The sequence below is a fragment of the Ixodes scapularis genome, unplaced genomic scaffold (genome assembly GCF_016920785.2).
Source record: "Ixodes scapularis isolate PalLabHiFi unplaced genomic scaffold, ASM1692078v2 PGA_scaffold8__174_contigs__length_109621045, whole genome shotgun sequence".
Taxonomy (NCBI): domain Eukaryota; kingdom Metazoa; phylum Arthropoda; class Arachnida; order Ixodida; family Ixodidae; genus Ixodes; species Ixodes scapularis.
In genome coordinates this window covers 9761317-9788387 of record NW_024609883.1, presented here as the reverse complement: position 1 = coordinate 9788387, position 27071 = coordinate 9761317, and the positions used below count along the sequence as shown (strand labels likewise).

General features: G+C 52.4%; 3 protein-coding genes across 10 annotated transcripts in view; 2 read left to right on the top strand and 1 right to left on the bottom strand.

The window, feature by feature from the left end:
* The window catches only part of LOC8041289 (lysosomal-associated transmembrane protein 4A), a 33333-nt gene extending 21573 nt beyond the window's left edge, over positions 1–11760 (top strand). For 3 of the 8 annotated variants that reach the window (XM_040207157.3, XM_029994024.4, XM_029994020.4), the window contains exons 4-8: positions 825–901; positions 1791–2009; positions 7192–7281; positions 7395–7412; positions 9537–9880. In XM_040207157.3, the coding sequence (XP_040063091.1) occupies positions 825–901; positions 1791–2009; positions 7192–7281; positions 7395–7412; positions 9537–9635 (503 nt within the window). In that variant the 3' untranslated portion in view covers positions 9636–9880. Of the gene's footprint in view, positions 1–824; positions 902–1790; positions 2010–7191; positions 7282–7394; positions 7413–9536 lie in introns of all 8 variants that reach the window. The other 5 variants (XM_040499741.2, XM_040499740.2, XM_029994032.4 and 2 more) reach the window with 3 other exon arrangements.
* A 4-nt stretch (positions 11761–11764) lies between these two features.
* On the bottom strand, positions 11765–17768 carry LOC8041287 (anaphase-promoting complex subunit 1). The gene has a single exon (XM_029994011.3). It carries the CDS (start codon positions 17441–17443, stop codon positions 11867–11869), a length of 5577 nt encoding a protein of 1858 aa, XP_029849871.2. The 5' UTR covers positions 17444–17768; the 3' UTR covers positions 11765–11866.
* On the top strand, positions 17143–26917 carry LOC8041286 (zinc finger CCHC-type and RNA-binding motif-containing protein 1). The gene is made up of 5 exons (XM_029994001.4): positions 17143–18006; positions 18080–18299; positions 23041–23159; positions 23787–23877; positions 25659–26917. Exons 1-5 carry the CDS (start codon positions 17894–17896, stop codon positions 25806–25808), a joined length of 693 nt encoding a protein of 230 aa, XP_029849861.2. The 5' UTR covers positions 17143–17893; the 3' UTR covers positions 25809–26917.
* Positions 26918–27071: the final 154 nt, after the last annotated feature.

The window sequence follows — 27071 nt, the reverse complement described above, 5'->3', positions numbered from 1 at the left end:
GGACTCACCAAAACAGCTTTTATTTCTTTGTTTTTGTTCCCAAAAATAGAGCACTGCTTTCTTAAATACCTCTATAATTTATGTTCGCCACAGAACACAAAATAAAAAAGAAAACGCGGCAATTTAGCCTCCACCAGCGTCCGGAATTGCACCTACGCGGGCTGCCACAGCTCACTGACGAGAAACTCCACAGCTTAGCGCAGTCGGGCAAAACTGACGTACACTCTCAAAACCAGGGACGCGCGCTGTAAATCGCTTCGTTCAAGACTGCCGCTGGAAAGGTCTATACTACAACCCATGGTCACCAAAAACATTTTCCCGGCTCATCATATTTCATCTCGCCTAGATCATCCATGTAAAGTCGAACCCATTTTTTCTAGAACTAACGCCTACAAATACTCACCTCTCTCTCTATGCATTTCTGAATGGAATAGCATGCCCCCAAGCCTGGTGACGATATGTGACCATAACCATTTTATGCAGGAGCTTGTTAAGTTGTTTGAGTAATTTCTGTATAATGATGCTTTCTCATTGTTCTCATTCAATGTTTTCCCCAATTTTTGTGAATTTGATGTACCCCCCTTATGTAATGCCTCACGTAGAGGCCCTTAAGGTAATAAAATGAAAAAATGAAAAAACCCCAATCTCAATAGAAGTAGCTGTATTTGATCGATGACGACACTGCTCTAATGTCGCGCACCGTAGCTAAGATAATGTCGCAGAATGGAACCCTTTTGAGGACGCACTTCCTTACGACGCCAGTTTATGCGCGTCCATGTCTTCGAAATCTGCAGCGAACGTGACAGTGTTGGGTTGTCTTCCAGAAGATGTCCACGTGGCGCTGGCGATCACCCTCTGCACCGGCATCATCACCCTGCTGCTTCTATATGGGACCATATGGGTGAGTGACACTCGGCCAAGAGTACAATGCCGTGCCTGACCGGCGTGTTTGGCATCCCATTCTGCCCATGCATCAAAAACGGTCCTGAAGCGGCAACAGTTGATGTTGCAAAAGCCAGAGCGTCACGTAGTAGAATGTCGCCATCCCGACGGCTGGGCGTAGAAGTTCCGGGAGAAAGTAGGAGAGAATGCGAGCGTCGCCATCGTCGCGACATCCAGACTCCCGTCCGGCGACAACATGATGCTTTAATAACATCATTGGGCGGGAACGGAGGGACCGCTTTTTAAAGCGCGGTAAACGCACCATTCGGAGAGACGTTCCGGGTGACGTAGCTCTGGCCGAGATGTTTTTTGCTACCCGAGAAGGGGTACCTGTGGACTAGTTGGCGGATATAGGTGGGCTGTGCACTTCCTGGTTTTAACCGGACACCACCGGTAAACATCAGCCGGCGACGGAAATGCATAATTGCTCGAAGCCGGAAAACACCGGTCGTGGATTGTGTCCACCCTAGTGACGGCCGTTTTTTTCAAAGCTTCTCCCTCGTAGAGGTTCGAGTACTCGTCGACTTTATTTATTTTTACATAATGCGCGAGACCGGTGTTCTGCACCATAAGCTAGAAAAGAACTATTAGGCACAGACCTTACAGGCGATGTTTCCCCGCATCTTTGCGTATATTGAAGCGTCGCCGGCAACACGGACCCTTCGGGACCACCTACCGGAACCACCAACGTCCGCTTCCACGCCCCGCCGTTTTGAAACAGCCGGAACGCACGGGATCTTTCTTTCTAGATTATTACATGAACTCCATGATTACAGGAGTGCGTTACCGGGAGGGGGCAAGGAGCCAGAGACAGGAAGGCAAGCCTGACCTTTCTCTCCCCCATGCAGGGCCACCCCAACTACCTGATGCCCTTCTTCTGCCTGCAAGTGTTTGACTTCCTCCTGTCGGCCCTGACGGTGGTGGGCTACTTCTCGTACATGCCGGACGTGCGCCGCCTGGTGGCCTCCTCCAGGGACCTGCCCCTGCAGCGCGAGCTGCTCCGCCTCGACTCCCAGTGGCTCTGCACTGTCGTTATGCTCGGCTTCGTCGCCTGCATGATGCTCAAGGTGCGTGACTGTGAGCGCAGCTCCTAAGGAGGAGGAGGAGGGGGGAAGGGTACAGAGGGGAGGGTATGCCTCTCCCTCCCATCCTCCTCTCTTGGTCCCCTCTCATTTAGCGGAAAATTTTCACTAAATTTCCCGCTTCCCCACTAAATTTAGAGGGAAAATTTTCCGCTAAATTTGGTGGGGATATTTTACCGCTATATTGACGTGTCATGTCATTATGGGAAACGTTCCATAATGCAACGCGTGGTGACGTAAACGCCGTTCAACCCGGAATCTGGCGCTTAAGAGCTGTGCCTTAAGATTTAAATTATCTTAATCCTGTGGGTGTCGTCGGGAGACACGGATTGCACCACGTGGTTTGACCTGCACCGGCCGTTTATTTGCTAGCTTCTCCGAGCTCGGGACTCTCGCTAAATTCTGCCAAATTTAGGAAGCAAATTTGAAGTGGTGTTTAGTTGTTCACCAATTCAATTTTCTCGATAAATTCACAGAATACCCTGCTTTTGCTCGCGTAATTTGTGTCTGGCATTGATTTGCACGTTACTGTAGAGGGCGCAACCCTCGCGTAGTGATTGCCGCAGGCAACCCTGTGCCACCGCGGGGGCGGCTTCGTGTGTTATTTTCGACGGAATAAAAGTCACTTGTTGTTCTGGCACGAGGGAGTTCGCATGAACCTTCTTCTGGCCCGGCATGGCCTCCACATGGTGTCAGAAGTGCCAAACGTTATGCCTAACGACGTAGGCCTTGCCTCCGCATGAATCGTCTCCGCCATAACTGCGTAGCTCGCTCGCCCGTCGCCCGGCTTTCGACCGCCGTGTTCCTGCTCGCTGCCGTCCTGCTCGCTGCCATGCCTGACGACGAAGGAAACGGCGCCAAGCCTTCATGGCAAGGTCTTTCACTGCATCAGCCCGACCGCTTCGACTTCGAGAACGCCGGTTCCTGGCCGACGTGGCTAAGCCTTTTCGAGGACTACGCCTTCGCTTCCGGTCTTCGACAGGCGTCGGGAGAAGTTCAGGTCCGCACACTTCTTTATTGCATGGGGCCGGAAGCTCGTCCTCTTCTTGCGACGTTCGGCCTCGGCGACGCTCCTACAGACTACAACGTGGTCGTAGAGAAGTTTACGGCCCATTTCGTTCACCCCCTCAACGAGGTGTACGAGTCGGCGCAGTTTCACCGGCGAATCCAGCAACCGGGGGAAACGGTGGACAGCTACTATGCGGAACTCTGCAAGCTCTGCAAGAGATGCAACTACCCGTCGCCCGAGGTCTTGGAACGCCTTGTCCGCGACCGCTTCATCGTAGGCTTACGCGACGCTCGCCTCGCCGACCAGCTCTGCCGCAACCCCAAGTTAACCCTCAAAAAAGCATGGGTGCAGGCGAGACAAGCAGAAGACGCCCAAAAGCAGAGAGACCAGCTCGCAGGCCACGACATGCAGTCTCGACCGGTGAGTCTCGATGCTGCCAAGTCTCGGCAGCCACAAGCGGGACGCGTCAAGTACAGCTCAGCACGCGACAAGCGCACCTCAAGCTCTAGCTCGTGCGGCTACTGCGGCCGCTCTTCACACGCTCGCTCGGTATGCCCCGCCCGCAACTCGTTGTGCAACCACTGCAAGAAAAAAGGCCATTTCGCGGACGTCTGCCGTTCACGGAAGAAACGGTCGACCCAGGTGGCAGAGCGGGGTTTGTACGCCGTTCGCAACTCCGACCAAGGCAAGTTCGTGGAAGTAACTGTCAACGACTACACGGAAGTGTTCAAGGTTGACTCGGGAGCCGAAGTTTCAGCCGTCTCGAACACCTTCCCCAACCTACCGCCGTCCCTCGACAAGGTGGACGACACTCTCCGGGCCAGGGCAGCAGCCACTCAACGTTCTTGGGTCCTTCATGGCCACTTTGCTGTGGAGAGGCAAGTCAACCCAGCAAAGACTATATGTGGTAAAATCTCTCTCCGTGCCTCTTTTGGGCTTTCCAGCCATTCAGGCACTTCAAGTCGTCGACGGCGTCTCATCGAAAGAAAAGGACCCTCCTACCGTCAAAGTCTCTTCTCAGACTTGTGACAAGCTGTTTAATGGCCTCGGATCTCTCTGAAGAATACAAGATCCGCCTCCAGCCAGACGCTGTTCCATTTTCTCTTAGCGTGGCAAGGCGCATCCCCATTCCGTTGCGGGAAGTCGTCCGCAAGGAACTGCAGAAGATGGAACAAGAAGGCGTCATTCGCCGAGTTGACACGCCAACACCATGGTGCGCCGGACTGGTGGTCGTCCCCAAAGCCACCGGGGGCCACAGGCTGTGCGTGGACCTTACGAAGTTAAACCGGGTGGTCCTGCGAGAACGCCACATCCTTCCCACGGTCGACCAGGTGCTGGGCCTGCTGGGAGACGCAACGGTGTTCTCCAAGTTGGATGCTAAATCAGGCTTCTACCAGGTGAAGTTGGCGGAAGAATCTCAAGAACTGACCACATTTATCACACCTTTCGGACGCTACTGCTTCCGTCGGATGCCTTCGGCATCACCTCTGCGCCCGAATTTTTCCAGAAGCAGATGTCCAGGATTTTGGAAGGCCTGGAAGGCACTGTGTGCATGATAGACGACATACTCGTCTTCGGACGCACTCTCGAAGAACACGACTCCCGCCTGCAGCAAGTCCTGATGCGACTATCCCGCGCAGGCATCACTTTGAACGAGAAGAAGTGCTGCTTCCGCCAGAGCGAGGTTTCCTCCCTGGGGGTGATGGTATCTGCAAGGGGCATCCGTCCTGACCCAAGCAAGCTCCAAGCGATCAAGGAGATGAGTGCGCCAACTGACATTGCAGGTGCAAGACGCCTCCTTGGCATGGTGAACCACCTTGGGCGTTTCCTTCCGCACGTTTCGGACGTTGCAGCTCCTATCCGAGCGCTCCTCAGCAAGAATGCTGCGTGGAACAAGAAACAGCATTCACCAAGCTCAAGCTGATGCTCGTCTCGGACCGCTGTATGGCGAAGTATCATCCGGCGTACCCAACAGTCGTCTCAGCGGATGCCAGTTCATTTGGCTTGGGGGCAGTCCTTCTACAAACTCGGCCTTCCGGCGAAAGAAGACCGGTTGCTTTTGCGTCGAGGTCCCTTACAGCGACTGAATTACGTTATAGCCAAACGGAGAAGGAAGCCCTGGCAGCTGTATGGGCTATTCAACGGTTCGACGAGTTCCTCCGTGGGTTGGTCTTCGACGTAGAGACAGATCACCTGCCTCTGGTCTCACTGTTTGGCAAGATGGACCTGGACGTGGTACCTCCACGTATCCAGCGCCTTCGACTGAAGGTGATGCAGTACCAGTTCACAATGTCATATGTCCCTGGGAAGCTTCTTGCAACAGCGGACACCCTGTCTCTTATGCCAACGGAACCTGCCGATTCGTCTCGTCCTGTAGACACAATCAAAGTGTTTGCTGCGGAAGTCCTTCAGACCTCATCAGAAGCAGCATCTCTACAGCTGGAGGACCTTCGAACTGCTCAAGCAAGCGACGGGGAGTGTCGCGCACTTGTGTCGATGTGCCACAACGGGTTCCCTCCGAAGTCAAAGTTACCGCTTCACCTGACGAAGTATGCAAGCGTGTTGGACGAACTTTTGGTTTGTGATGGTTTACTCCTGAAAGGCACTCGCATTGTGGTACCAGCAGTGCAACGTGCGACAGCGCTGACTTTGATTCACGAAGGTCACCAAGGCATTAACAGATGCAAGGCTCGGGCCCGGGAATCAGTATGGTGGCCAAGTATCAACGCTGATATAGCAGCACTCGTGGCACAATGTGAACAGTGCACGTCGTACCGAGACAATCCAGCAGAGCCACTTCGGAGCACGCAGCTTCCAAGTCTACCTTGGGACTTTCTGGGCGCTGACTTGTTTCACCTGAACCGACAGACTTACCTCCTCGTGGTCGACTACTATTCCAGTTATCCGGAAGTGGTCTCGCTCAACTCTGCAACAGCTGGGCATGTCATCCAAGTGCTCAAGAGCATTTTCGCTCGTCACGGCATCCCCTCCACTCTGCGTTCAGACAACGGACCACCCTTCCAGTCCCACGAGTTTGCTCGGTTCATGGCATCGTACGGAATCGTACACCAGACAAGCAGCCCCAACTTCCCACAGTCCAATGGGGAGGCAGAGCGCATGGTGCGTACGGTGAAGAACCTGCTACGCAAGGCGCACGATCCGTGCCTGGCTTTGCTCAACTACCGAGATACCCCCGGACTCTCAGGTTTCAGTCCGGCACAATTGTTGATGGGGCGCCGACTCCGCACCAGACTTCCCAAGGAGGGGAGACTGTTGGTACCAAGTAGCAAGCCACAGGAGGAGGTGGCCACCAAGGCCGCGAAGCTCAAACGTCGGCAAGTCACCGACTTTGATCGCCGCCATCGGGCTAGAAGCCTCTCGCCGCTGGAAGACGGTACCCGCGTCTGGGTTCGTCCGGAACGGGTAAAGGCTACTGTCCTCAGTCCAGCGCAACGTCCCAGGTCGTACGTGGTGGAAACAGATGAGGGAGCAATCTGGCAGCGCAACCGGAGAAACTTGGTGCCTTTCAGGACAGGCAGTGAAGACCCAACTGCGAGAGAAGAGGCTCAAGGTCTGGCTCCTTCTCAAGAACCGGCGGCACCTGCAGCGCAGGAACGGGCTTCCCCTCGGCAACCACCTGCACCTGCATCTCAAGGACTGGCTCTTCCTCAAGGACCGGTTCCTCCTCAAGAGTTGGTGGCACCTGCAGCTCAAGGATCGGCTCAACCTCAGCAGCCACCTTCGCCTACGAGCCACAACCTCCGGCGCAACGAACCCGACTTGGATACCTCACCTGTACAAAGAACCAGGTGTGGCCGACGGGTGGTGCGTCCCAGGAAGTTGGACCTTTAGTGTGATTCTGAGGGGGGAGATGTAGAGGGCGCAACCCTCGCGTAGTGATTGCCGCAGGCAACCCTGTGCCACCGCGGGGGCGGCTTCGTGTGTTATTTTCGACGGAATAAAAGTCACTTGTTGTTCTGGCACGAGGGAGTTCGCATGAACCTTCTTCTGGCCCGGCATGGCCTCCACAGTTACGACACGAGCCCATAACTTCCCGGGCAAATTCTTGGTTCCTTAATTGTGGCTCGCTAGCTACTTCTGTTATCTTCCAGTCCATCGCACAGACCTTCACCCATGCGTCTCTCCTTCGTGTCGCAGGCGTACGTGATGGGCATCGTCTGGTCCTGCTACAAGTATCTGAGGCTGCGGCAGGACACCAACCTCTCTGACCTGGAGTCGGACTCTGAGGTAGGTTTCCCCTTCCATTTGTTTCTGGATTGTGGCGGAGGCACTCTCTCACGGTGCCTCCTAATGGGCGGCGCCGTAGGACGCTGACAAAAGCTTGCGCATTTTGCTTCCAGGTGTTGTCGTTCAACCAGGTAGGGACGTCTTCTGTATCTATTTGAGGCTGGGTAACACGCGTCGTCTGCACTCGCAACGACAGCCTCGATGCATTGGAGTGCCCGTGTTCTTCTTCATCTGCGATTGGTTGGTTGCGAGCGACACTGCCGACTTGTTTACTTCTTGAGCTGGTTGCTGCACGGTGCATGGCGCAAGGTTTGCGTCGTTGCTTCAGTTGCTGCGAGTGCAATCGACATAAATGCCTGAACCAGCCTTTACTCGTACCGTGGATTCATTCTTTTATGTCTCTTAGTGCAATAAAGTTATTAGTGTTGAGCAGTTTGCGAGAGCTGTAGTGTAGCAACCTGCTTCTCCCCTCGCAAGTTTCAGCTATCGGACTATCTTTCTAGGGTTCTTACGTGACCAGACTGATACGTGCTTTGCGTATGCTTAACCCTTTTCGTACCATGCCCGTCAAAATCGATCGGCTAGGATCAAAGATTTGTGAGCCCCGTTGCAAAGTCTGCAATGCACCTCTGGACAAGTTTCTGCATCTGATGGTTAGATTAAACACTCTAGTTTCAGTTTCGGTACAATTCCTTTTTTTTTTTTTTTTCCTTACGAGGCAGCGATTTATTGTAATTAAACACGCAGCCGAGGAAGAATGCTTAACGCTACAAACTTCACGCTGGAGGCACCAGATCTCCCGAGACGCACCGTGTCCATGTTTTCCTTCACGGCCAAGGCTACAGGAGGTTGGTGTGGTTGCGAGTTTCGCCACTTGGCGGCGTCGACCCATTACAACCTAGCTGTCGGAGATCCTTGCTCCCCGCAGGAGTAGAAAAGGGCGCGGGAGGGAAGGGAAATCTGTTTCAATCGAACGTGACAAGGCTCGCTCTTTCGTGCACCCACGCAGCTTGCCGCTATATTTTTGTAGAGAGACCCTGCTTTTATGGGGACTGCGACGTAACAACGCTTGCCTCATTCGTTTTAAATAATGGTTCGGTGCCTTTTCGAGCAAAAGATTGAGGTCTCTGTGTCATATCCAGAAGGGGGTTGACAATAAAAGAGGTGCTAGAATTTTGTTACAGTACTTCTTTACGGGCTGGACAGTTGCTGGTACCTCCAAAAAAAAAAAAACTCCCCACCCCTCCCGGCTGGGCCGATTTTTTTACGTGAAATAGAATGTATGAGCAAGCGATGAAAGCAATGTTTTATCTTTGATGACCTATTTTTTTTTTTTCCTTTTTGTTTGGGCTACTTCTGTTTTCATTTGCTTCTTCGTTGTTACAGACTGGCGAATCTCTGTCGTTCAACCTCGCGCTTCACGGTGAACGCCGAGATTTAGAAGTTACTGATGAACTCTGTATTTGATGGCTGCGACAGCAAGAAAGTCTCAGTCCCGACTAAACAAAAGTTGAGTAAGGCCACTCAAAAGAGTGACTTCAGAGTGTGAGCTTAAAGTGCCACAGCATAGTACAGTGTCTCGAAATAAGTAATAGGTTACCTTTTTGCCGATAAAATAGTAAATAAGTACTCTTTACAGAGCTTGCCACTGTAATTGAAACCAAAATTTGCTTTCAAAATGAGGGAAAGAGAAAAACCAGCATTATAAGGGCTAAGGAGCGATCGTTGAAATTTGTTTAGAAGGCATTAAACGGTCACTTTGGGGCAAGGAGGTTATATAAAAGGCAGGAGGCGTCATCCATATTATCCATATATGAAGCAAATTGTAACAGAAGTAGGCGCGGCCACGAAACATTCCCTCAGCCTCTCGGCCAAAAGGAAACGTAGCTAATGGGCGCCAGCATGTAAATATAGGGCAATTGCATTGCTGTGGCAATGCAATTCTTTTTTTTTCTATTTACGTGGCTACGTCCACTGAATCGGTGTCAAACGGGTAAGATTTGGAGCCCAACACTTGCTTGGCCAGTAGGAAGTCGTTGTGTGACAGACACTCTCGACACCGCACCGGGATAGTCGTCTGGAGCGAGTCGTCGTAGCGCGACAAAAATGTGGGATGAGGCTGAATCTAGATGTGAATGTAGATACCAGCATGGCACATTGTCTGGGAAATATGCCACTTTCGCCTTTACATCGATGCCAACGAAACTTTCTTTCCCTCGGCGATGCGGGAGTGACTGAGCGTGCCACCTTTGCAGGCCCTGTTGCCCCCGGACTACGAGACGGCGATGAAGATGCCCCCGTTCCTGCCCGTCTACCCGTCCCCGCCGTACGCGCCTGGCCCCCAATCCACCTGAGCTACCCGACGTGTTTGTTTTTGCGCGAGCTGGCAGTTGCAGCCTCTGTGAAAGTTCTTTCATTTCTCTCCACCCACTCGCCGTTTTGCCCAGTTTCTTTCCACTCACACGCACGTGCAAAATCCTCCGTCACGATTTGCCGGCTCCAACTCCCATACCTGGCTCTTGTCGAGGCTGCAGTTTGGAGGGCAGATTTTACGGTTAAATCTTTTTGGGAGTACGCAAATATAGCCACTCGGATTGAACAGTGACGTTTCATTTTCTTACCAACGGTGCTGTGTCATTTTCTTGCCGCGTTTTGTCCCTGTAAAAGCATTGGGGACTGGGTTATGGGCGTTGACAGCTTTACGACGACAAGGATGGTGTCGTTTAGTGATGTTCTGGCGTCATGTAAGCTCTGGCGTCATCGAAGCGTCGATGAGCACGGCCAGTCAAATGGATGCAGGAGGAAAGGGATTAGTGCTCGAAGGATAGCCCAAAGCTCATTCCTGGAGTCTTTATTCCTCGAGGACTCCATTTCCTTGCCGTGTAAAACAAAGCCAGGAAAATGCGCTGGAGTGTGTTTTCACAGCGTTGCCTTCCTCTGGACTAGCCCAGTCCTCAATGCGTTGAAAATATTCTTATATTGTGCATCTGAATTCTTTTATTCAGAAGTCATTGGCTTTCTTTTAGTTATGCTTTCAAGATGGTGCACCATCTCCCTTTGTGCTGTGGAGATTAAGAAGGATATGGCACTATCTGATTAGAAGTTGTTTTTCGCACCTAAGGACATTTTTCTTCGTTGTTAAAAGCCTGTACAGACGTGTTGTAGACTTATTTGTAGCGGTCGAGTTGCAAATCGGTACCGACGCTCTATGAATTTTGTTTTCGACGGTGGTAAGGCAAGCGCTGTTCCAAACCCTGCGGCACAACTGTGTCACACCCTGGCATTCGTCGAAAAGACCTACCACCGATTTCCGGTGATGCGAACGAGTAAAATTGACCAACCACCCCTGCTCTCCCACCTAATAAAAAAAAAAAATTCTCGGTGATTTGGCACGTTTTCACCACAGCTCGCCGACACTTCCGTTCGTGCGAGCTACCAGTTCTCAGTACCAAAGCATCGCAGGGTTGCACTTGCTTCCGGAAAGAGCTGGCAATCAATTTTGCTTCCTTTCATTGTTTGCCACACCAGTTGCCACTTGTAAGCGAAAAAGAAAACCGCCAAGCGTTTGGCTTCGTACCACAACTCCTGCATTTTGTACCACCTTCCTTACTAATGTTGGATGTGTCAACAGAGATAAGTTTTTGCCTTTGTGGGGGCCATTCTTAAGTGACCAACTTTCACGTGCGTAATGGTCGGTCCTTTATTACCGAAGATGTTGCGGGCTTGACGACGCCAGCGTCTGTGTTTTCGAGTCTCGTCGCTCGTTCTAGCTCATAGGTCTTGTGCAAGTACAACCCATTCCAGTGTCTTAGGTTCGTACCCCTCCGCTTGCACCACAAAGGATGTTACGTGCGTCAGGTTATTGCCCCATTGCAAACCCAGAACGCATTCGGTCCAATGTGTAGAGAAGTATGGCCGTGTAGACCTGCTCTATAAGTGGATACGGTGGTCGGAGTCATCTCTGGGTTCAAAAATATAACGTTGAAGGCACTAGACTAGCAACAGCATCGATACGACGCTCGTTTCAATAATTGGCTCTACTTCGAATCACAGTAATCGTCCGTGGAAAGTTGGGGGGGGGGGGGGTTTCACTTCATTTGAATGCGTAAACGGATTTTGGAGCATTAGCCTCCCGACGTGCAAGTGATTGTGGCAATAGATTTTGTTCCTAGTCAACTTTTTGGCGTAGTGGTTTTTAGATTGTTCCTTTCGTGAGGGAACGCAAACAATGTGCGGGGGTAGTATAGATAGATGGTTTGTCTTTAGCAGGTTTTTTGTTTCTATAAGGGCCACGCTTTGCACAAAGAAATTGCCTGGTGCCTGAAGGGCCCTCGAGTCGTGTACATACTATTTTTTTAAAGGATCAACGCAACCTTTATTGCTTGCGGGCACCCGATGCACGCCCTGACGAGTTTATGTTCTGCGTTGCGTCAACAGTGTCGCAATTTGTTTTCAATTAAATAAAGTGGAAGCAAACGACTGGTTTTATGTGGCTCTCTTTACCAACATGAAACGGAACAAGATGCGAGAGTCTCTTGTGCTTTAACAAAACAATGCAGTAATATTAAATTTCTTCCAAAACATGCTAGAGGATGGATGCCAGCACTGTAGCTGTGTCCAAGCTCGCACCCGTCGACTGCAGGCAAAGCCAAAGCGATGGGAGTCCGTCGTCCAAACTCGCGCGTCCGAGCGAGTCTGCACTCGCGACGGGAACGTCGTGGAGCACCAAGAACGGGAAGACCTCCGCCGGAACCCAGTCCCCTCTCAGATAGTTCCACACCTCCACACGCTGCTCCTCTTCGGGGTGTGCATCTTGCACGGCCCGCGAAATGCTGTCTTGCAGAGACAGCACGAAGTCCGTGTGCACGAGCGACTGCTCGCGTCGCTCGCCCCGACACGCGTGATATGACGCCACCAGTTTTGTCTGCCAGAGTGGAAGCGTCGACGTCGAGAAGTCGTGCCTCCCCGACTGGAAGAGGTCGAACAGCGTTGAGAGCGCATCCGCCTTCTCGCGGAGCGCGCACTCCATGAGGATCTTGCAGAAGGCACGCTGCTGCCCCAGCTCAGAGTCCCCCGATGCGCGGAGGTGGAGGAAGCACTCGGTAAACTTGGCGATGACCGTGTTCTCCGAGAAGCAGGCGGAGACTCTGGTCCGCACGGACCACCCGCGCAGCAGCTCCTTGATGGCGCACTGTTCGAAGGCAGTCTTGTAGCCTCGCGGATCGGTTGCGTATGGCAGGCAACCGGCCTTCTGCTTGACGTGCAGCCTGGCCCTTGGAGACGTGAGCAAACCTCGCAACCGTTCCCAGTTCTTGCCGCGCTCGAAGGCAACGGGCCAATAGCGTGCGTCGTTCAACGCCACCTTGTCCAGCAATGCGAGTTCGGGCAGATGGCACGGTGCTCTTGCGGCATACTCGCAAGGAGGATACGCCCGCGTTCCCCGGAAGGAGAGCTGAAGATGCGTGTAGACCGCGTTCTTGCTGGCAATGTCCGTGGGCAGCAGGAGCCGGGGCTCTACGGCAAGCACGTAGAGGTGCCTGAAGGCCTGTAGGTGGTACCGGTTGTCGCTGCTGTGGATAGGTAGACGGGGGAACAGGGCACAGACGAGGCAGGCCACCGCCAGTGGACTGGTGCCCAGTGTCAGCCCTCCGCCCCCACCCAGGAACAGCAGTCCCATGGCCATGTGGGTGGCTAGGTGGGAGCCGTAAAGGATGTGGCCGGATGCCTGTCCCGACCGAAGCCGCAGGTGACGGCAGAGTCGCAGCACCTCCAGGTCTCCCGTCCCAGCCATGACGAGGGACAGCCCGAGCAGGCTCGTGAGGAGGCAGTTGTCAAGGGTGTTGCGCCCCGCCTGCTCGGCCGAGGGCCGCCTTTGCAGGTCGAGGAAGAGCCGGGCGTAGTGCAGGAGGGTGTCGAACGCCTGGTTGTTGGCCGAGCCCGCAAACTTTAGCCCTAGGCAGAGGCAGGCTCCGGCCAGGATGTTGCAGTACGCCTGGCTCATTGTCTCATGGTCTATGTCCGTGGACCCGCCGTCCCCGAAGGCTTGCGCGGACACCACCTTTGGCACGTGCGACTCCACCCAGTCCCTGGTGGGACGAACGTCGGACCAAAGCACCAGACCGGCGCCGAGTGTCCGCAAGAGCAGGAAGTCCGGTCGCACCATGTCCAAAAGGTACTGGGTCTCTGGAGCGGACATCCACTTGGCCACCGCAACCTTGCCGCTGTCGAAGAACATCAACCCTAGGGCAAGAGTCGCCGCAGGGCTGGTCACGTCCACGTTCACCGCGTTGCCTTCTCGGATCTGGTAGCTGGGCGAGCGGAACCGTTCCCTCTGGGAGGCGCTGCCAACGGCCCTGACGTGTCCTCCGACCATGAAATGGTAGAGCTGATCCGCCATGTGAAGGTCCGGCAGCCCCACGGTTGATCCTCCCTTCCCCAGCATTACCAGTCCGAGCGCGAGTCCCGCTGCCAGCGCATAGCTTTCACGGTCTACGCAGTGGTCCATTTCGGGCCCTGGCGGTCTGCCAATCTCTCCCAGCAACGTCTCTGCCATGTGCCGGTGACCCGATTCGGCATAGAGCAGCCCCAATCCCATGACGGAGGCGACGCGTACGAGAGGATGGACGTCCAGTTCTGTCGATGTGGGAGGCAGCAAGGCGTCCACATGGATGCTCATGAGCTTCGTGCACTCCAGGTTCATTGTGCCACAATTGGATGCAGCCAAGCCAAGCAGCAGACCCACGCTGGTCAGTTCGTGGTTCCTGAGCAAGTAGTCGTGGAGGGCTGTGGTACTCAGTTTCGACAGGTGGCCGTTTAGACCCAGTCCCAGAAGGAAGCCCGCATGTTCCAAAGTGGCGTCCGTTGCTGCGGTGCCTCGTGGTCGGTTGTACACGATCCAACTCGAATCCACCTCTTCCGCGCCGGGACAGACGCGGAGGCCCGCTGCCACCCCATTGTGGAACAACGGCCAGACGTTCATGTTGGGCGGCACCTCGATGTGCGACATGTCTACCATGGTATTCTGCGGCGGCACCCTTCCCGTGAGGCACAGCTTCGGGATGGGCAGCGGATCCGTAAGCACCGGTCGGCAAGTGCGGAGTGTCAGCATGCCCCTCCCCACGGGGAGGGCCATGGTTCGAATGCTGAGGCCGTACAGATGGCGCTCCTGGTCTTCCATGAACTCGTGGTCGCTCACCTCGGGTCTTTGCTGGATGGTGATACTGACAGGACAGGACGACTGCAGCATCTTGCACACCTGGAGCACTCTTTGGTCCTTGCTAAACCTTAGCTTGAGCATTTCTTGGTCAAGCTGACCAAAGCCGTTGTCTTTTTCCTTGCAGCTGGAGCCTTGCTTGCAGCCCTCTTGAGGCACGGATGCGGCCAAGAAGACTTTGTCTTTGTTGGACTTTGGACAGCACAGTGTGGCCAGGTCCTCCCTTCCAATGAGGCTGTATGCGGCTGCGGTCCACTCGAGAGGAGGGCGATCTTGACACTGCACCATGGCGTCCTGTATCGGGGCCACAACTCCCGACGGCCACCTGCCAAGGTGCTGAGGGGTGACACCCAGTTGCACGAGGAGGCACACTAATCTCTCGGCGACACTAGCCGCTTCTGGAACTAAGAGACCTGGGTCACCAGAGCTCTTTGTCCCCAAAATGTCATTCAAGAACTGGCTCAACAAAAGTTCCTTGTTTGGCGGAGAAGTCAGCACGGCGTACAGGGGCACAACTACTCTAAGGCACGTCGTCACTTTGGGGATGTAAGGAAATGGTCTGCGCGTATCACCAGAATGCTGCAGCCTCTCCTGGATCCACGCGAAGATGCTGGGCGGACACTGGGGAAACTGGGACGGAATGGGTAGACCCTGAGTGGAACAGACGAGAAGGCTGACTGGCAGAGTTCCTAACTGCGCGGGAAAGTCCCTCCGGTAGAGATCCTGGTAGGCCCTGAGCGACAGCTGCGTAGACAACTTGAAGAGAAACTCCGCAAGCTGGGGCAGCAGGGGCCAGTTGAGTACATTAAGCTTGGCATCTTCGTACACCAGGTGCAGAGTGTGCAGCACTGTGTAAACGTGTTGAAACAAGGGGGCCGCACTGTTCCCCTCGCAGCTCATAGCAACGTTGCTGGACTTGGCTGTGCGAGGCCCTGGCTTGGGTAACCCCACGGCAGCCCGCTTCACAGAACCGCCTCCACGGTCCAGCAGGTAGCGCCAGTCGTCGTCGGAGCCAGTCTCGCTCGACTTGGACTTCTTGACGGCCATTGGGTGATGGGTGTCGGAGCTCCCAGATTTGCACGCCACACCACTGGTTGGGTACCCCACCATTCCCAAAATGAAGCCGAGGAAGGAGTGGAGCTCTGAGGATGCCGTCAGGTCCGTGGGTCCCGGTGCATTCCGAGACATGTACCACTTGGCAAGCAAGCAGACTGCCAGTTCCATGGACAACACCTTGCAGAGTGCTCCAAGGCAGTTCTCGATGAGGCGACTTCTGGACATGGCCGGTAAACGCAGCCTGTGGTGCTCTCCAGAGGGATACTCTAGAGTCACGCGGTTCCTTACAGCGTCTCGAAGAGCGACGCGAGGCGATGCCAAGATGCTCTCTTCGGGACACTGTAGAGTGCCCCTGACCGGTGAAACTGAGATGTCTGGCAAGGAGGCATCAAAAGACAGGTGAAGGGGGTTGAGGCTGCTCCTCCGAGGTGCCTGGCCACCATCGGGCTCGGGCTTGAGCGCAAAGGGGGGAGAAGACACGTGCACCTTGCAGACCCTGCTCGCACCTGCGTAGAGCGAGAGCCCTCCATTGAGGTCGAGGGTGATCAACATGCCTAAGGACGTCAGGGGCTCTGCGTCCAGGGCGGCTACGGTAGCGGCCTCGCCAAAGACCAGTCTTCCGGCTGGACCGTTCTGGCTGTACGGAATCAGCTTGAGGAGCTTGCGGGATGGGAGATTGTAGCAGAGGAAGCTTTGGCCGACCATGCTGTTTGCCCAGAATGCCTTGGATGCCTTCTCCCCACTCCGCTGGGGTTCGAACCACAGCTGGTCCAGGCAGACGTCTGGCAGCAGGGGCTGGCTGGGTGCCTGCAGCTCGTCCTGGGTCGCCGCGGTCGCCGGCGATCCGGCGGTGCTGTAGGTGCCCTGCTCCACGCAGAAGGCGAGCGACGGCGACTGGGACCGGCTCAGCGTGGCCATGTGGCCCAGGGACGGGCTTTGCGACCGGGGGCTTGCTGGACGACTCGAAGCAGACCAGTGGCCCGGCACCGGAGTACTGTGGGTCACCATGGGGCTGGCGGGGCTCTGCGTGGGCGTCCGGAACGACGTGAAGGCGCTGCTGTACTGCGTCTGGTTACAGGCGAACTGGTCCTCTTCGGCCGTCGTCCGGCGCACCTCCCAGACGCTATGCGTCCCCTTGTCGCGGTGATAGAGGAGCACGACGGACGGCTCCTCGCAGGTCATCACGACCTGGACGCTGGCGGTACTCTGTAGGTACGAGAGCCTCGGGATGTGGCCGTGCACCGTGACCCGGGTCACGACGGGAGTCACTTCGTCCAGCGGGTGGAGCAGGCTGAAGAGGACCGACAGGGCGGTCGAGGTCTTGGAGCCGCCGGGAACGCTGCGCTCAAGCAGGAGGCCCTGCCTGATGGGCCAGGCTCGGGAGACCACGAACGGCACGGGCGTCGTGTAGTCTTCGCCCGAGCGCGAGAAGGAGTGGATGGCGCCCGACACCGCGTCCAAGACGCAGACGCAGGGCACTCGCTGCTCCGTCGGCGGCCGCTCCGGCCTGGCCAGCAGCCGCGCCTTGTAGTCGTCGGCGGTGAAGTTGCACCAGAGAGCGTCCTGGATCTTGGATTCGACACAAAAAGAGCGTATCGCCGTGCGTACCCCGGTCCCGCTCGACTCGCTCCAGACGGCAGTGTCGCCGGACACGTACAGCTCTTCCTCGCCATCGGAGCCGGGGCTCTCTCGGAGCTTCCAGAAGTCGTCACGGCGGCTCTTGCGGTTTACCCGTAGGGAGACGCCCCGGAGCGCCTCGAGGAGCTCGGCGTTGTTGGAAGAGTTGGATTCGCTTCCCTTGGTGGCGGCCCGGAGTCGGACGCTGCCCGGGTGGTGGGACAGGTACTCCGAGCCGAACGGAGTGAACTCCTGGGGTTCCCCGGTTGCTATCATCGCCGCTGGATCATCCAGATTTGCGAGTGGGCACTGCGGTGCGGCTCGAGAGAGGACTTGTTGATACGCGGGGTCTTGTTTGAGCGAGCCGCCATGCGTAAAAATTCGTAGCCTGCTCGAAGCTAGTGTTGGCTCTGGTTGGCTCCAACGATTGACTTCGAAGGCAACTCGGGCAACTTTTCATTCTAGAAATTATACCAGTTGTACAGCGAGGATAACTTGCAGATGTAGTTCACGATGAGATTTAATGGTGGTTTTAGTTTTTCTTGTAGTTAACTGTACTTAATTCCACTTTGTATTTTTCTTATTTGTTGTTGTACCAGAGCCCCAGAGCTTTGCTTGAGTTGCAAGACACAAGACAAGACCAGTATGATTTGCTGAAGTTCCGATGGCCGTGTGCGTGTCGGTTGATTTCGTGATTGTTTTCGTGTCCACGGTGTCCCTGCAACAATGAGCGCTGGCCTGACACCGAGCAAAAGCACCGTGTACGTGAGCAATCTCCCGTACAAGCTGACGAATAACGACCTGCACCAGCTGTTCGAGAAGTACGGCAAAGTCGCGAAGTACGTGAGCCCATCTCTCTTTCTGTTTGGCTCCGATGCTGTTTTCGACGGCGTCATTTCGCGCGCTTCGCAGGGTGACCGTGATGAAGGACAAGCAGACCTGGAAGAGCAAAGGGGTGGCCTTCGTGCTGTTCGTGGACGGCGACTCGGCGGCCCGCTGCGTGGCCGCGCTCGACCAGCAGCAGCTCATGGGACGGACCCTGCGCGCCAGCATCGCCAAGTACAACGGCAGGGCGCCCGAGTTCATCCGCCGCAAGGAGTACAAGGACAAGTCCATGTGCTACGAGTGCGGCGTAAGTGCCCGAACCCCGCCTCGACGCCTGTCCGGTGTATCCGGACGAGTGTTGCGCCGAAACTCCCGCCCAGAAACCCGACGCGTGGACCTCTCTACTGTCCTTCTTTCTCCCGCGGTGCTTTTACATTAAGCATTTCCCATAGTGCGTATAGCGTGACTTTCTAAAGGAGACGTCTGGCAATCGTCCCTATTCAAGCGGCCGAGAGTAGCCCCACACTTCGTGCCTCAGTGTCACCATCGCCACGGTATTATACGAATACATGTGTTGAACTGACGTCATATGGCATACTTTTGACCACCGTGTAAAAGAAGGAGAGGGAAGCTGCTTTTGTAAGAATTTGAGTGACCGGTTAATCTTCTATACACTCCGTGCGACGCCACCGGCGCGCCACTGCACGGCCGTTACCGAAGGTAGGCAGTGAGAGCCCTTGCGAAACGAAACCATGCCGCATACATTGGTACGCATTGAAGTCGGAGCGGTGCGGTTGCGCTGGGTTGACAGGATGAACTGCTGCGTCGTTAAGTTCTCCAATAGTTATGCGTCGTATCTCGTGGAGATGAAGTTTCACAGTTTTTCACCTTGCCAACGTTTTATGGGACAGTGACAACGATGGACCTGTGCCGCACGACACGAGAAATTTGGTCCCTTGATCATGTCTGCCACTGTGTCGGCACAGCTGACATATTCTACACTGCCACTTTGCGCTCTGCGTTTGTTTTCGTACCAGTAACGCCTACATGTCTCAGCTCGAACTGAAATCCCATCCCACACTCGCGGGTAGGCAGTGCGAATTTCGTTGAAGGAATGCCCTTGAAAGAAGTTTCTTCCCATCGTACGTGTCGATGATATTTCCGGACCCGTATGACACGCAGTCTATACTTCATGAAGAAAGATTCGGACGGTACAAAAAGTGACAAATATGAATCTAAGGAAAACTACAATGAAACTTGGAATCACTGGACAATCGATGTTTGAGTATGGAAGTTTATGTGGTGTGCTTTCTTTTTTGATCAGCCTCCTTTTGGATGTGGAAACGCTGACACCTCGAGTCTTGTAGAAAACAATTATTTTTTTTCTCGACTTTAGAGCCACCTATCGCAAAGTTGTTCGAACTGGAAGTACCGTCCACTGGTCCCTTCCTACCCACGGCTTAAAGTTTGGGGGGTCTCGACCCCTCCCCAGTGATTTTAAAGGATTGGCTGAGACCCTCCTCCACAGCCCCAGAATTAGTGAAATCAAAATCATATCTTGCAATAAGATAGCTTGTTTTCAGGGATGTGACATTTGAGGTTGAGGGTTGCAGGTACAGCGTGGACAGAGTCAGTAGTGGGGTTTATTTTATGTGCATCTATTATATCTCATCAAAACTCCCCCCTCCCCCCTACCTTCTTGTAGGGACCCCCTCAAGTTACGGTGTCTTTAAGCACTGTTTGTACCTGTAAAGTGTGCACCTCCCGGCCACGATGAGTGGTATTCTCTTGACAGCCTTTGATGGTCAAAACCGGTTCCCATTTAGTTACGCCGCCCAAAAATATTTCCACCTGGTTAAACTATGCCACCTCTTTTAGGTATAATAAGTGTTTTGTCAAGTTACGGTCATGTCAAAGTACCAGTGTGCCAAAAATCAGCACCTCGCACAACCAGATTACTACACAACAGCTGACCGCAAAAGCCTTTGACGGCCAAACCGTGTGTTGGCCGGCAACTTGGTTTTCTCGGCTTTGAAGCCACCTTTCATAAAGTTGTTTTAATTGGAAGTACAGTGCACTAGTCCCTTCCTACCTGTAAAGTCTCCATCTCCCACGACGAGTGGTATTCTCTTGACAGCCCTTTCACGGTCAAAACCGTTTCCCATTCAATCATGCCGTCCAAACCAAATTTCCACCTGGTTCCTCTATGCCACCTATTTTTAGTGTTATAACTGTTGTGTCAAGTTACGGTCATGTCTAAGAACCTGTGTGTCCAAATCTGCACTTCGCACAGCCCGGTTATAACACAACTTTTTGGGTACAATATTGGATATTTCTGACAGCTTTATTCCTTTATTCGTTCGAACCATAACTTTCACACCTGCTGTCTTAATAAAACTTGGCCCACTTAGTGCACAAACTTAGTGAACATCTCACTCGCCTCCAAATATCGTCCCAGCAGTCCTACGTTTACAGTGACGAGCGAAACAAATTTTTCACTGAGAGCAATTATGGTGGCAGCTGTCTTGTTTTTCGGAAAATTGCTCAAACCCTTTTTTCGACTGCAACTAAAGAAATTGCTCCTAATAACGACTTAAACTCAATATATGAGAAGCGGAGAACAGCTAGATGCCCTTCTTAAATCTGCCCCAGCGCTCATGCAACGTCACCCTCAACTTATCGGCTCAAAAAGCAAAAGTTCCGTCCGTGCACGCTTCCGCCGCCACAACTTCGCACGCGAAAAGGCGCCGCAAGCTGCTGAGCACGCCTCACTGTCGAACCCCAGCTCCTCCGCTAGCGGCGCTATGCGCGTTTTTCAAAGCGCCCCCTATAGTTCCCGCAAGGAGCGTATAATCTTCTGGGAGGAGAATAGCGATGTCTGTGCAAATCCGGGAGGCACAAAAGAGGATCCTGGTAAGAGGGGAGCTCCTTCCCCTCCTCTGGTGGTCATCGGAGCGCTCTTTGAATGACGTTACGTGCAGCCCATGTATACTGGCAGCAGCGCCTGAGTGGCACTTCCCGATTCCGAGCTATTCTCGCCCTTCTGCTCTTGCCCGCACGTTGTTGCCCACTCGAGCTACGATGGTGACACAACCAACGTTTCCTGCTTTCTTCAATGCCATCATCGTCATCATCCCGCTCAGATGCTCATTACAACGCCTAGATATTAAGTCTGCGTTGTGGGATGTTTTACGTGGTCTATCGGAGGTTACCATGGTGCGCAGATGGGACGCGAACATTGCATTCAGCTGGTGTGCGTGCCAGTGCAAGGTGGCCCCGCAGCCTGCACATACCATAGATTTTGCTCCGTTCTGTAGGCTTGAGCCGTGGGACTGCTCTTGACCGCACGATCGTCGTGCCTCCCCTTCTAGCCCACCGCACTATGAACGACGCAGTATAAGCATCGTCGTAACATCTTTCTCTGCGGTAGTGATGATAATGCCTGTGCAGTGGGGCATGGTTTTTTTTATTTTATTATTTCGTTATGCGAAACTGGTTGATCAGAGTTTACTGTGCTGTCGAGCAGTAGTAGGAACGTTTTCTTGCTCGTAACCAAATATCTTATCCTAAATTTTCGTTACTTAAGCTGGAATGGGTGGATGGATGAGTGGACAGATGGATAGATGCTAATGGCTGTACCCTTTATAACTGGGAGGTAGCTTGTGCCACCCAGCCTAGAAACCAAAAGTGTTATTCCTCCCCTCACCCTTCTAAGACAGTTTTCTTCCCCTCCGCATTTTTGTGACTACCTCCAGGTGGTGTGGGATGTCGCCATGATAACCATTGGTGGATCGGGCAAAAAAACTGAAAACATCACCCCCCGCCTTTTCTCCCCGGCGAGGGAGTCGCCAATTTTCATTTCGTGAAACCTAGCTGGTTGATACTTTGAGCCGGAGCCACGCGGGAGGGAGTCCCAATTTTACCCTGTTCCACCTGTGTCCAGCACATTGCTCTTAACTTAGAAAGAAAGTCGTGAAATTTAGCATGTTTTTGATCGTCCTAACAACAATTCTATATTTTTGGTGCCTTAACAACTTTTGGAAGACATCTTTTTTTTTTAACATTTAGGTAAATTGTTGTTACTAAAGCTACGTAGATGGGTAGTTGCTAAAAAGACTCATAAGCATGTAATCCTTCTCTTCAGAAAAAAATAGAAAGGAAAATAGATCAGTGAGATAACTTTCCAGCGGCTTCCAGGAAGCAGCTCTGGGTGTCACTCCTTTTCATTCATCCTGTTGAGAGCGAGGGTGGTGCGAGGTTGCGTTGGTTGATGCAAAGGCAAAGGCATCTTTAAACCTTTAACCACTTTAGAACCACCTCCTTTTTCAGGGATTATCGAGCAGGTGTTTGGAAAATCCTTTGTGACCGTCACAATAAAGAAACTGCGAGTTTTCAAAATGGAGCAGCTTTGTACGATAACCCCACTGAGGATGAAGATGCATACAAAAGGGGCACGACGTTAATGTGGTCTTCAACTCTTTTGCTCCCGTACCAGGATCTTCTCGCCAACGCCTTTAGTCGCTCAAGGCGTTGGCGAGCACATTGAAAATGGGACGACCAGCTCCACTGTTCACTTGACTTCTCACCGCGGAAAGTAATTTAAAATATTGTTCCAAATCAAAAAAGCCTTCACACGTCCTATCCGGTCGAAATCAAAAATATAAAGAATTCCGAAAAAAGTCGTCATTATCACTTGGCGACTTTTCACTAAAACTGACAACTTTCAGGCCGCGTCCTGGCGACATCGCCCCAATAAAGTTAACAGCACTGTCCCAGCTGTGCTAGTTAGTTTTACTCTATTAAATTCTTCCTGGATAATTTCCAACAATTTTCTTACCTCCTCTTTGTGACTGTAACCTTTTCCTCTCCCGTTCTTCCATCCCCATCATTGAAACCCAGTCTGTGGCCATACCTACGTGTGTTGCCACCTCGGCCTTCCATTTGCTAGAAATCGGAAGCGTCTACACTTTAGAAGCACCATCACGTGGCTCCTCATAACCTGGCATCCCCAGTGTACTCCAGAGGCAGTGCTCCGTTTCTGCTCCCAGGAAGCCGGACATCTGAGCTACCGCTGCCCCCGCAACTCCTTCGGCGACCGGGAGCGGGAGACGGCCCAGAAGAAGAAACGGAAAGCTCAGAAGATGGAACAGAAAGCCAAGCTCTTGCGGTGAGCAGAGTTGCAGTGTTCCTAACCACGGCCTTGGCTTTATCCCTATTTCTTCAGCTTTCATTACTGGCCTTAAAAATGCTTTGTCGAAAAAATAAAAATAATCAAAATGTAACAATGGCTGCACCAACACTGCATTACTTGGTGCTGTTGATTACGCCACATGCATGTTTAAGGAATGTTTTGACAGAATTTCTATGTCCGCATATTTGTCTTGTGGCCTTCCTAGAGCCGATACTGAGAGCTGCATTTCTTTTTCAATAATAAAAGCGACACGGAGCTGCCCTTTTAGAGTACCCAAGAGTGGCACGCGAAATTCTGGAAGCGATCAGTGAGCGGTCCCAGTAACTTGGGCGGCACCTACTACACAAGCATTATTGTGAGGGCTCTCAATTTAGATTCCTGTTACACGCGGACGCTCCAGACTGTACTTGGGGATTCCTGGAACTCTCAAATTTTCTCAATGTCGGGACCACATGAGGATGCAACACTTCCGAGCTCGTTCGTTGGTGGGATCAATAAAGTTTGAGGATTGTGCGCATAAAACTATCGCAGTTTCTGCGCCAGTCCTTTCATTCCTGTTGATGTCCCAACTCGTGTCGGCATCCTTCCTCTGCCTCGTTACAGCGGAGAAGACGACGAGGATGCAGCCAGCACGGACAGTGACCAAGGTGAAGATCCGTCGTTGGAGACGCTTGGTGCTGCCATAAAATACGAGGTAACTAGCGGGACGATTGAGATTACATTCAAAGTGTTCCACGGGAAGAAATTGAACCTTCCTGGATGCTCGAATATCGGACGCCGTAGGTACGTTGAGCTTGCTCACGGTGGTGCCGGCAATTGCAGTGCCACGTGCGAGGTTATTTAAAACAATCAGTTTCTATGAAGGAGCGGTGCATTGATGTTGTACGTCTTTGTAGAGACAAGCCTTTATTCAAATTAAAGGTAACGAAGCCCCTTTTTGCCCTGACCGTTTCGATGTGGACGAGTACCGGCTTGTGGTCGTTAGTGAGTGAGAAATTTGTCAGCCCCTCGATGCTGACTTGCTTCCCGCAGTTGAAATTCGGCGCCAGTCCATGTCGTTTGTGTTTTCTACTTATCCTCATGTCTCTTGCACTTTTTAATCTTTCACCATTATGAACCAACTAGCCCAAACAAAGGTTTTAATTTTTACATTCTTGTTCGCGACACTCTGTCTAAGGTCCGCACACCCAAAGTACCAGTGTGTCTGGTGTGTGTGGGACGCGAGCAGACGAGGCTCGGTTTCGCAACCCTGGGTTTTCAGTTTTATTTCTGGGTCAATTCAAAGAGTGTTTTTAATGTTCATTTTTCGAACTTTGAAGTTTGAAACCAGTTTCGGAGAGGGATACAGGAAGTATGGTACTAAGAAGCAATTGCCTGCATTCTCTTTTTCTGCCACACTTGAAATGCCAGCATCAAAACTACTAGTAGTCTGGTGGTATGTGCTGATTTAAGCCACTGGCTATGCTCATAAATTTAGGTGTTTGTCAACACACCCTGTTTGAGTAAAAACGTTACGTCGTGCACTCTGCAGCGAAGAGTGGAGCTAAGCTTAGCTTTATTTTGGCTTGGAGCATTATCAAGGCTGTGAGCACAAAGTCTCATCCTCCAGGCAGCTTGTGAGGTAAATCCAGCACCCAAAGCCAAGATGATGCTCCCCTGGCTCTGTTGGTTCTGTTGTATGACTCTTTGCATGATGTTTTGCTTTTCTGTTTCTTTTTATTTTTGAGCGTTCGTATTGGGTTCTGTTATACGACTCATTTTTTTACGTCTCTTCCCTATGTCATGCCCAAGAGGGCCTTTTAGGGTGCTTCGATAAACAAAAAAGTAAATGTTAGCATACTAGTGCGCATAGCCTGGCCTTTTTCCTTTGCTCGAGCAGGAAAGAGTGGGAAACGGTGGATAAACAAAAGGTCTATGTCTACATTGTTGCCGCTGGCTTCTGTGGTCATCACTGACCAGGTGGCACAGACCACTACCCAATTTGAAGTTTCAGCTGCACTTATCTTTCCACAAAGCTTGCAAATGGGTGGGTGATATGGTGGGCTAGAAGGGGAGGTTAGGGCTAGAAAGGGGGCTAGGAAAGGGCGGCTGAGAGCAGTCCCACGTTTCATGCCTCACGCGTAACTATCACCATAGTAGCATCTACAAGGTGTCAGCTGCTCATCGATGGACCAGTAAATTCTTCGGAAATTTGTTCTAAACGAAATGGGGCAGGCAAGCGATGTTAAAAAAATATGAGGGGTTGTGTCCAAGTTTACAACTGAACAAATGTTGCCCATTTCTTTTAGAATCTTGTACTCTTTTAGCCCTAGGAGTGCAAGGTGGCACTGCTTCCCGCATAGAGATTATGCTACGCTCTGTAGTCTGGAATCATGAAACCACTCTCACCTGCAGGATCATCACACCCCCCGCCGCTTCTATGCCACCCTAGTCACGTTGCTCGGAGGAGCTATATGCTCGTGTTTTGTTTTTCAGCAACAGAAATACGACCAAGACTTTGCTCGAGAGAGAGAAGCCCGGTCCGGAGCGGGCCCATCTTCGAGGGGGCGGCACCGCATTCGTCGTAGCGCCTACTTCAGCGACGAGGAGGAGGAAGACGACGACCCATCTGCTGCAAACTCCTGAAGGACTCCGTGTACATTGGGAGCCCTCTAGTCGAACGGTGCACTCCGGAACTCTGTTGAGTCGAGCTGGAACGGTTCTTTCCTGCGCCAAAGACATCTGCGGAACTTTGAGAAGGAGCGTTCAGTCCGCGTTCAAATCTGGCGTGAATGCCCGATTGAGAAGGCTTAGCTCGCAGTCCAGAACTAGTTGGACTACAGGACATTAACCGGATTTTATTCGGTTTTCTGTGGTTCCGCCTCGTCTCTGTAATGGTGTATCTGTACGACGAAGTTTCTACCCAAGGAAAGGATTAAACGTCATCGAGTCTTGAGGTCACGTGCTCCACGTCACGGATTTTTGCCAATCTCCTGAGCTCGTGTGGAGCCGAGGAGAATCTGCGACGGGCTTTCAGAATATCCGTTGTCCCGTCGGAGCGACTGAGCCCCTTTCTTTGTCCCCCTGCTTTTGGGCAAAGATTATGATCAACAACTTGAAAGTTTGAGGTGCCTTTTTTTTTCCGTCTTTTGTTTAATGAATTTTTAAAGTTGCCGTCAAACTTGCGTAAAGAAAGACTTCGGCGACTCATCTACGTGAGAGTCTGTTGCGCAAATGCGCGCTTAGATTTTCTGCACTGCCGCCGCCTCGTGTATTTTCCTTCTCACAGCTCTATAACATACTCAGTTTTCTCCGCAGATAAAGATCTCTCGTGCAAATACACCTTAAATCTGCCCTGACAGATAACGTTTTTCCGTGTCGTCGACATTCTTTTAAGCATGCGGTAGCTCTCAAGAGGCAATATTCCTCAGCCTTATGATGGATTGACAGCAGTGTAAATATACTACTGTTCTCCATCAGTGAGTTCGTATATTGGGAAGTGTTTGCTTAGGACGGTGCTGGTCTCCTACTGTAAAGTTTACTTGCTGTAATTAGAGTCTGCCATCGTTTGGGATAGGTGAGGCGGAATTTAGAAGTTCTGTGCCAAGGGCAAGTGCATCTAATCCTTACATGAATGTGCAGGATGGAATATCTTTTATATTCATTTGATCATCCACAGCGTTTCTTGAAGAATGCATAAGCAGTGTGTTGGTCATGGATCATGCATCAATAAATGTTGAGTCACGCTTCATCAATAAACGTTTTATAGTGCATTATTAATAAATTTTGAATCTTGCTTCATCACCAAACGTTGAGTCATTGATAAAATGCATACTTAGTGAGAGCATGCGACGTGGCAGACATTGTTTCTATCGAACTTCTTTCTTTATGTTGAAGAAAACCAGGCAC